This window comes from Neltuma alba, unplaced genomic scaffold (assembly GCF_004799145.2).
Source record: "Neltuma alba isolate B1F8T4 unplaced genomic scaffold, ASM479914v2 tig00012176_pilon, whole genome shotgun sequence".
Classification (NCBI taxonomy): Eukaryota; Viridiplantae; Streptophyta; class Magnoliopsida; order Fabales; family Fabaceae; genus Neltuma; species Neltuma alba.
In genome coordinates this window covers 72,623-82,728 of record NW_021636720.1, presented here as the reverse complement: position 1 = coordinate 82,728, position 10,106 = coordinate 72,623, and the positions used below count along the sequence as shown (strand labels likewise).

Genomic DNA, 10,106 nt, shown 5'->3' with positions numbered 1-10,106 from the left:
TTAAGTACAGTTCAACAAGATCTCTAAATTCCCAAAAGATTAGTATTAATGCTTCAGATTAAATGGATAAAAGTTTGTGTCCGACCATCCTTCTGGACCAGTGAAATTCTGGCAAACTGGGGAGCAAGCAGAAGGCATCACAGGACCCCGAATGAAGCCATGAGCTTCCCAACAATAAGATCTCACCAATCCTCCACAGCAAGGCGCGAGAAAGATATTCTCAAGGTGTAAATCTTCGCAAGGAGAGGCATCACTGCATGCAAATTTTATAGCATTATGTGAAGCTGATGTTCCTCTGATATTGATGAGGATATGTGCCTCACTTTCACAGCAGAACTCTGCATGATTCTCTCATGAAAGACAGTTGATGTTAACACATCTAGAACTAGAACCATCTTCCTCAGAGATTAGAGGAATAAAATTTCCTATGTACCTGATTCTGACATGTCATGGAGGAATCACAGTAATATTGATCTATTGTTATTGGATTTGATACTTGATCCATCAAAATTTTCTGAATGTGATATCGGAGGCAAAACCACCACCACCCTATCAATACACACTGAAACTGAGTCTTTCAAACATGAAGCAAAAACTTCAATACCACATTTTGTGTCATTATTGATGAATCAATGCTAAACGTTCAAAGAACTTTGTCTCAATACAAAAAGAAAAGAGAAAAAGAGGGCTGAGAACACTACGATCTTCTAAAGATTACCTGCCATGTCTTGATTCTTACCCCATTACCAGTTCTGTAAAGAAAAGCTCCATCCACTGTTACATCTTGCACCTTCTCCCACGTGTTGAATTTGCCCAAGCTACCGATACTGAAGAATGGTTTTTTCAACCAAACATCAATAGATCCACATGTTTCATGATACACCTCAATGTCATCTTGCTAATGGAAATATATTTGGAAAGGGAAGAAAAGCCTAGTAAAATTCAATTTTGGAATTTCTTTATTCAGATTTTAATTATTATTATTATTTACTGTCATCGATCTAAACATTAAAATTAAAGCAAGAGTTACTCTTACCTGATGCCATGGCCTGGACCACAGGATAAGTTTGTAATCCTGATTTTTGAGGAATTGGTGACTATGGAAATACAATCATCCCCTGTGGTGATAAGCTTTTTATCAAGCAGTCCTTGAGGATAAACAACCAAAACAAGTCTCAAATTTTGAAGTAGTAAGTGACCTGTTTGGATTAAGCAATCCTTGACCTCAACACCCTTTGAAGCACCAATATGAATTCCATCAGTGTTGGGGCTAAAGGCAGGAGCTAGCACTCGGAGATTGGATGTGATGACGTTCCTTGAACTAGTGATGGCCACGTGGATTTGTTGGCTATTGAGCAATTTGAGGTCCTTCACTCTGAGATGGAAGCATCTATGGAAAGTGACGGCCTGCACAGTGTAATTGTGGCTCTATCTTCAGCTGTAATGAAAACAGAGAAAGTAATCATATCTAACATCTGTGAAACTGAAAGATCCATCTCTAACCGTTGGAGCGGCTTCACATGCCTGCAAAAAAACATTAAAGTCACTTTTAGTCCTATACTCATCCTAAAACCTTCATAATTCAGACAAAAAATCTTATGTCTAGATGTGTCTATAGCTAAAGCGTAAATCTTTTATTCTATGCAATGGTCTATAGCTCATTTAACTCCAAGTTAAAACAGACATGCGGATGTAGATGTCAGGTGATTTATGGGGGGGAATAGAAGGATATAAACCTTAGCCAGTTAATTGATGGTTTAACCCAAAAACTCAAAAGTTTATCTTCTTTTTGTTTTTTGGGGCGACAAGATTCAAATTCTTATCTTTCTAATTATATAACATTACTTTGTGAAATGGATATAAACAAATTTGTGAATAAAAGTCGCGTAAGAGGTAGAATACATGATTTGGGGTGGTCTTGCATGATCTGGACCACCAATTGTGGCCCATTCCATTGATAGTGCCACTGCCACCACCATCTACAGTGAGATGATTCAGCCATCTGAACGAAAGCCATTTCTGTCGATCAAAACCATTCCACTGCTCTGGATCTTTTGGTGCCACTATTGATCCTAAGATCTGATCATCCCTCCATCACAAACTCAAATCTCATTATTAATTGAAATATTCATTCTATTTATATCAGAATCTGCATGCAATATACTTACTCAGACACGTGCCTACGTTATCAATTAATTGTGTGTGCGCACCTACACACACACACACTTCTCTTAATAATTCTTACCAACAAAGTGACCCTGGACCGACAAGGTCCCACAATGTCAAGTGGATACACCAAAAATGTTTTCCCATATGGCAACAAAATCTCTGTTCGTCCATGCAACGAGCAAGCTATTTTCCAAGCTTCTTGAAATGCCTGCACCATTACACATATGAGGAATGACGATAATAAAACTTGAGGTTTGTTTCTTTTCTTTTTCCTGAAACCATGTTCGAGCCGAGAAATATTAATGAAGCTATAGAAGGAAGACATGGCGTACCTTGGTATCATTATGTTGGCCATCTCCTTCTGCACCATAGTCAATGACAGAAAATAACCTTTTAGATCCCTGTGTGTGGGGAAGAAGATGTGGAATCCCAAGCATGAAGATAAGAATAAAGCTTGAACATGAACAAAATTTCAGGTTGCTCATCTCTCTCTCTCTGAAGACAGACCTGAAGTATCAGACTAGGAGACATATAGAACGATTTTGAAAACAAATGCCTGCTTATTATAGTTATAAACAGTTCATTTCACATTCTGAAGGCGCATTCTTTTTCTGCAGTTTCATTAAAACAGGATAACGACAATGCTGGGTCCCGAAAAGAAACAAAACCCTACGCAATGGCATTTGCTAAAGAAAGAACAGTTTCTCTCCACTGCACTTTCCATTTATTTTACTCCCAATATATAGATATATTTTTATAGAAATATATTGTTTAAATGTGAAAAAAGGAATAGTTAAATATGAATTGTTGATTGCCAATTTGACAATTCAAATCTCTATGGTGAAAATAAAGTGGAATGAAAAGTGTAGCAGTCTAGCAAGAGAAAACCCATATAAATCTCGCTCATAAAGAGAGAACCTTTTGTCCTTCATTTGTATTTCTCTCCTCTTTCTTTGACGATCTTTTTGTCTGGTGGTGTCAAATGATTGCGCAATGATTAAAATACTTGAAAATGGAACAGAAAGATGGAGCCTTGGTCATATTAATCACTTCCTGAATCTGGCCTTCTTTCCCTCTACTTGGCTTGGCTTGGCTTTCATACGCTCTAAAAAGTCACATCTGATTTGTAATAAAAACTCCACTTATTTTATAGCGATCTACATATAGGACAATGATCCCCGTCAAATTTCTCACTCGCCCTAAACTGAAAATGTAATGACTTGTTTTTGGACCAATTGATGACATAATAAATAAGGGGGTTTCCTAGTCATTATTGTACCTCGTTTGTAATATGATAAAGAGACATGGACAGAAAATGTAAGTTAAAATTATAGAAAAAGATGATGGCCTAATATGGATTTGTATATAAAAATTAGAGGGATGTGCACATGTTGTTTGGGAATACGCAAGGATTTGGCAATTTATTTTGATATAGCAATAGTTTTGGTTTTTCGGTTGTGGATTAGGTAGCTGTGTCGTTAATATTGTTGTTAGAAAGGAGGTGACATTTTCCTATAAAATTGCCTTTTCCTTTTGTTTCATAATAAGTATCTACACCCACTCCTTTTGACTCATCATTATTCAGATGCATCTTCACTGAAGTGATCTTTGAACCAACACAAACGTTCTATGTGGTAGATATAAATGGAAGAAATGATTGATATACACAAAAAAAAAGAATGGATGCAGATAACTAAAAATAAAGAAGATTAAGATACCCTTCTGTAACAATGGCATCTTGAAATTAACACAGGCAAAATCAAGAGATATTAAAATGTGTTTGTAGTATCCATATGCTTCGGGAAGAATCTTAAGGATTCTAGAAAGGCCTAGAATATTCAAGAAGTCACCAATGTCTTCTAGAGAGGTCGGGCATATGTAGGGCAACACTAGCTAAATGAGTCTAAAAGAATTTTGTTCATGGAATGGTTCTCTGAAGAGTACAAGAAGAAGAGATGAACAAGAAAGTAGTGCACATGTCTTCAAAGCGTACACAGCACTTTCCTTTAGACTTAATTCACCCTCACCTATTCCTATCTTATAGGATGCAAGTTGGGATGTCTGACAAATTTTCTTCAAATACAATAAAGATCTTGAATATGGATTGCACTTCCAAAATTCAAGAAAGACAACAATAGTCTTTACAAAGTGATAATTAACTTTATTTCTGCTGTGCACTCAAAGACAAAAGCAATGAGTTTGATTTTAGTGTTTGTGTTGTGTTATATTGTATATCTTCCAAATGAAGTGATGGTGAATGGTTTATATAGATCATGAGATAATGCCTTGAAGAGATACCTTTTGGAATAGTACCTTATTAAATAAAAAGTCACAACTTTATGTTGGTTCATGAACCAACATAATTTAAATAAATACAATGTATTTAATATGTAGGGTCTTAATATTGTAATTTCCTACATAACCCTTCATATAAATATATTAATATATATGAAGACCACCCCCCTCATAAAAGTATATTAATTTATATGAGAACACAACCCTTTAAATAAATTTATTAATTTATATGAAGACAAAACCCCTCACATAAATTTATTAATTGAATATATTTATATAAAGACATGACTTTTTAAAAACACATTTTTTCATTTTAAAAATATTCCAATAAATTTTAGGAATATTATTTTAATATATTTTAGAGGAATCCACATATCCATATATACACACACCCACACGTGTATTTAGAGGATTGTCTTGTATCTTGGGAGAACATTCTAAAAGAATAAAATAATAGAATTAGATTGATCTTTTTAATAGATGTATGAATACCTCTACCTCTACCCCTCTTCATTGGTAAATACTCCTTACCTCATTTATTATAAAAAACACTACCAAAATCATGTGAGTCAAAATGTTATTTAAATTTAGTTTAAAATAATAAATATGTATGATATATACATATTTTTATAATTATACTGTTATTTGTAAAAGAGTAAATGAGAGATAATAAGTAGAAGTTTATTGTACAAAGATAATAAGTTGCATACATATTTAAGGAAAAAAGTTGTAAGATTGATTTAAAATTTCAAATAGAGATGATTTGTTTCTTGTATTTAGGGATATCACTATATATATATATATATATATATATATAATTGCTTTTTATAAGAAGGGTATGAGGGATAATCCAATAGTTGAGTGCTTTTGTATGTGCAAATACTAGTAACATTCCCTCCAAACTCCCAAAATCGAGAGGATGATAGGCTTAAGGCCGACAAGGTTTAAAGAAGATGAAAATTCAGAGGTGTTTAGTTTGGCTTGTAATTTTTAAGTTTTACATTGCACGAATTAAATATATGAAATACGTTTTTGTCCCAGAAAGTGCAAAAAAGTAATTTTCTTTAATTGATGATCTCAAATATTCCCTAACCATAAAATAAACTTCACCCTTCATAAGAGAGCACTGCTAATGAATATGAAACAAGGGTGATTAATTGGACTTTTTAGCTTTAAATTTATGGTCTACTATATAATTAAGGAAACCATTCCCTTCATCATATACACAACACGTACATATCGGAATCAATGACATTCTTCATTTCCTTCAAGGATTCCTTCCGCTATCGATTTAAAAGAAAAAGTATTCCTTCCAATGAAGGTCAGTTGGAATATATGAAGGATTGTGCATATGCCTCATAGTAATCCCACACCAACAGTTATTTTTAATAAATTATATTACCCCCAACCCTTAATATAACAATTAGTTAAAGATCCAATTTTGTCTCAAAGATATGTGATCTCAATTCATTTTGTTTCCAATATTTATCTATTTTGCTCCCACATAATCCTTATATTAATTTCACATGTTAAGAAGTTTCCATCAAAGGTAATTTTAGTATAACTTAGAGTATTCTCAATCTATTTTAGACTTTAAGTTAATCTCTGTCAAGCCAGGAGCATTAAGATTAAAGTTTTTCCAACAATTACATTTTTTAATATTCAAACTTATGTTTTCCTCTTTCCGAAAGTGAGACAACCTACCACATGATTAATAGAAACATTTTAGAGAAGACAATATTTATATATTATTTATCTAGTTTTTATATCCGGAATTAGAGGTAGTATTACTTTTTCTTTTGGGTAAACTACAGATTATAATATTTGACCAAAAAAAAACTACAGATTATAATAGTTTGGTTTTGAATAAAAATATTGAAATGTGGCAGGCCTATCCTTTAATATTTGGAGGAAATCAAGGATGGGCTTTAAAATGGAAGAAGAAACGCGGTGGTCCAAGTTTGCGGCTATGTCAGACAACATAGCCCACATCTTTTACTTTTTCAATCTTTGTTTTTTGTGGGCAAATATGTGACACGTAAATTTGTTGACCAACATCTATCTCTTCAACAAACAATATCCTTTACCAATCTATCATATTTATTAATACAAACTCTAATTTTTAATATAAAAGATAATTAAAAATTTAGTTTGGTTATAAAGATAAGATTATAATTTATTTTACCTCTAATATTTATTTATTTGCCTTCAATAATATTTATGGTAATTGTACATGTAAAAAATTATTAGCAAAAAGTAATTCAGATACACATGATTATTTTCAATATTATATATGATATTTAGTTTTGTTGAATCACATTTAATTATTATTGAGTAAAAATCGATATATATATGTGTGTGCGCGCGCGCGCATATTTCTAACCTTTAAGCACTTTCAAAATAATCTATATATGTATATATATTCATTGCTTATACATATTTAATATATATTACTCTTCTGGTCCTCAATATAAGAGTTAATTAACTAATTTTAATAGATTAAAAATATTAGTTAAATTAATTAATATGATATGTTTTTTTAAACACCTTAAATGTCTTTCTTAATTTAATTTCCTCCTTCCTTTTTCTACTTAATTATTGTTTGGGAGATATTAATGGGGTTAGCTTAGAAAAAAATTGATAAACTTATTAAATAAATCTTATATAGAGGACAAACACCAACTCTTTAATTAGATCCTATATTAAGCACCCAAAAAGTATTTTATACTTCTAGTAGGGCGTAAGCTATATTTGGGCAACAAAAAAAAAAAGATAAAGCAAGATTTATTTATTTTTGGCCTGAATATGAAACAAGATTAGTAAATGAATTTCAACGGAGTAGAATAATAAAATTTAACAAGTTTTTAATTTTACCCTATATAATATATACACTTTTGAAGAGAATAATCTACATAATAATAAAAGAAGGTTAAATAATATATTCACATTAAAAATTTAGTAATATGACTTATGAATAATATGAAATAAATAAGACTAAATAAAGAGGGCAAAAAAATACCAAATGAAATGAAACTTTTTTTCTCCATAGCTTATAAATATGAGTAGAGGAATATAAGCAGAAGAATAAATATTTAAATGAATATTCAACGAAGCACATGATTAATTAGTTGTGGTTTTGCGCCCAATCCAATCAGGAAAATCATTTTCTTATTCCACGTTTTACCTAATCTTCACAATTAATATTTTGGTGAATAAATATCATAACTAATTATTTTCTCTAAAATATCATAACAAATTATAGCCATAGAAATTAGAATTCAAATAATAACAACTTTTATTTGCTTGTTTTTATTTTTAAACTAATGCGTTATGCATGTGTTATTGAATTTTAATCCCAACTGCTCCCGGTACACAACATAAGTTGTTTATTAAAAAAAAAAAACTTGGTCCAAATATGAATTATTTGGAGAGTAATTAATACTTCTTTTGGTTGTCATTATAAATTTCAAATAACTAATTCACAGATAACAATAATTAGTTAAAATTAATTTTAAAAAAAGGTTATAAATATACTTTTGTCTCCAAATATGTCCTTATAATAAATGAGAAAAAAGATGAACGAGAATGTGTGAAAAAATATAATAAGAAATAAATAATTAAAGACGTACTAAAAAAAAGCATTAAATGTCAATACAAACTCATTCTCCTTTGGTCCTATTTATAAATAACTTTCAACATGTTTTATATAGAATAAGAAAAACCTTAAACTTCATTAGATCTTATTTAAAATTCAACAAATTTTTAACTTTATCCTTATTTAATAGTAATATACATTATACCTCATATAAATAAAGCTAACATGATAATAAATGAAGAGTAAAATTGTATATTTATATAAAAGTTTCTCTCAGTGTACCTATTTACCGAAAGAGGATTAATGTTTATAAAAAGGATCACATCCATTCCCAAATTTAAAAGCTTATTAATAAGACCAGGAGCACCTATTTAATTTGCCAATTTTATTCCTATAATTAGTACTTAAATGTAACTGTGTTCTTTATGGGTAAAGTTGGAAAAAAAATTTAATTTGAAATCACTAGTTGCATAAAATTCATCGCCTAGCAATTATGATTATCATCCCCAAATCAACCTCAGAAGTAATAAAGAAGCTGCAGAAAAAGACTGTCGGCAATCTCCAAATCCTCAATGGCTAGCATATAATTATGAGATAATATTCCATTTTCAGAATTTTTTTCTTTGTACAAAAATCAAAATCAAAATTCTTCAACAATCCCATAAATATTAACACATATAATCACGTACGTCCACCCCAACATCGATCAAACAAAGCCACTTCTACCTTTCTAACTAATAATCTAGAAAAAGAAAAAAGCACTAAACTAATTAACTAAACACATAAACATTCATGCTTGTGTTCTTCTTTTCTCGCACTCCGACGGAATATCCTGTCTCCGGCCACCGTGAAAATCCAGAAATATTTAATGAATTACCTTGATCTCCGCTTCGCCTGCTTTCTCTCGTTGACCCCTATCGCCGCCGGGCTTTCCGAACGCGCTGCAAAACCCACATGCGGAGAGCTTCGGAGACGGTGGTTCAATAGCCGGAGACACTTTTCCGGTGCGATAGCCGCCGTTGGAACGGCTTCTCTGGATGGTGTTGGATGATCCGACGTCTACCTTAAGCTCTTTAATCTCAGAGTTGTGATGTTGTTGTTGAGGACGATCATTATTATCTTCCTTCTGGTTCACCTTGTTCAATTCGCCTGATAAGAATCTGTCGTCCCAAACAAGCCCAGACGAACCTTGTCGTCGGAATGATACCTCAGATCTTTGAAGACCAGCCATGGCTTCTCTCTCTCTCTCTCTGGATCTTTCTATATCTGTGTGTATATATATATATCCCTGTGTGTGTATGTATGTATGACTTTTATAATTTGTATTTGTAATATAATATGATATAATAAATTAATAAAAACAATAAGGAGGAAAATGGAAAATGTCATCGCGCCAGCCCAGTCACCATCTTAAGGGATTTTAATTTTATTATATTTTTTGTTCGGTTGCGCTGGGGGCTTACCTGTCTATATCTAAATTATTTGTCTTCATGAATTTTTTTTTTATTTCTCCCTCCGGTATCCACACCCTTTGAGTGCAGACTAAATCCGGAGTCACCCCAGGTGGGACTTCTCAAGATCGAGCCCATGCACTGGCAAGTACGTGGCGCCTTGCCTTCCTCTTATCAACTAGGCGGACCAACCCTCCCGGGCTCTTCATGAATTTTTTTAATGTTATATATATGTATGCACTACACACACATATATATATATTAGTATATTACTAGTATGTATGCACTATATATATATATATATATATATATATATTAGCATATTACTAGAACGAATAATCAATACTTCTAAATATTAGAAAAATATTGGATACCCTACTCATCTAAGGGAATGTTTGGATAGAAGCCAAATCATGGTTTTAAAAATATTTTTACGTATACAAAATAAATATGTAGAGGAGTCCGTCTCGTTTTGTAGAAAAATATTTTTAAAAAACACTTTTCCATCTTGCCAAACACCCCCTAAACATTTTTTTACCAAAAAATTATTCTGAGCCAAAAAAAATAGAAAAATAAAAGCATCGTTTATCGTTTAT

The 10,106-nt window shown here is 31.9% G+C and overlaps 2 protein-coding genes across 2 annotated transcripts; both read right to left on the bottom strand.

Annotated features, from left to right (window-relative positions):
• Positions 1-504: 504 nt before the first annotated feature.
• LOC114724184 (probable polygalacturonase At1g80170) lies at positions 505-8,955 on the bottom strand. Its single transcript, XM_028910491.1, has 9 exons — positions 8,937-8,955; positions 2,502-2,530; positions 2,246-2,377; positions 1,903-2,079; positions 1,504-1,524; positions 1,200-1,407; positions 1,037-1,118; positions 719-827; positions 505-549 (listed from the first exon to the last, which is right to left on the bottom strand). Exons 4-9 carry the CDS (start codon positions 1,948-1,950, stop codon positions 505-507), a joined length of 513 nt encoding a protein of 170 aa, XP_028766324.1. The 5' UTR covers positions 1,951-2,079; positions 2,246-2,377; positions 2,502-2,530; positions 8,937-8,955.
• Positions 8,956-8,960: 5 nt separating this feature from the next.
• Positions 8,961-9,322, bottom strand: LOC114724183 (uncharacterized protein At1g15400-like; the record flags this gene model as incomplete). Its single annotated transcript, XM_028910490.1, has 1 exon — positions 8,961-9,322. A coding segment is annotated over exon 1 (330 nt), but the record flags the coding sequence as incomplete, so codon positions are not given.
• Between the last annotated feature and the right edge of the window lie 784 nt (positions 9,323-10,106).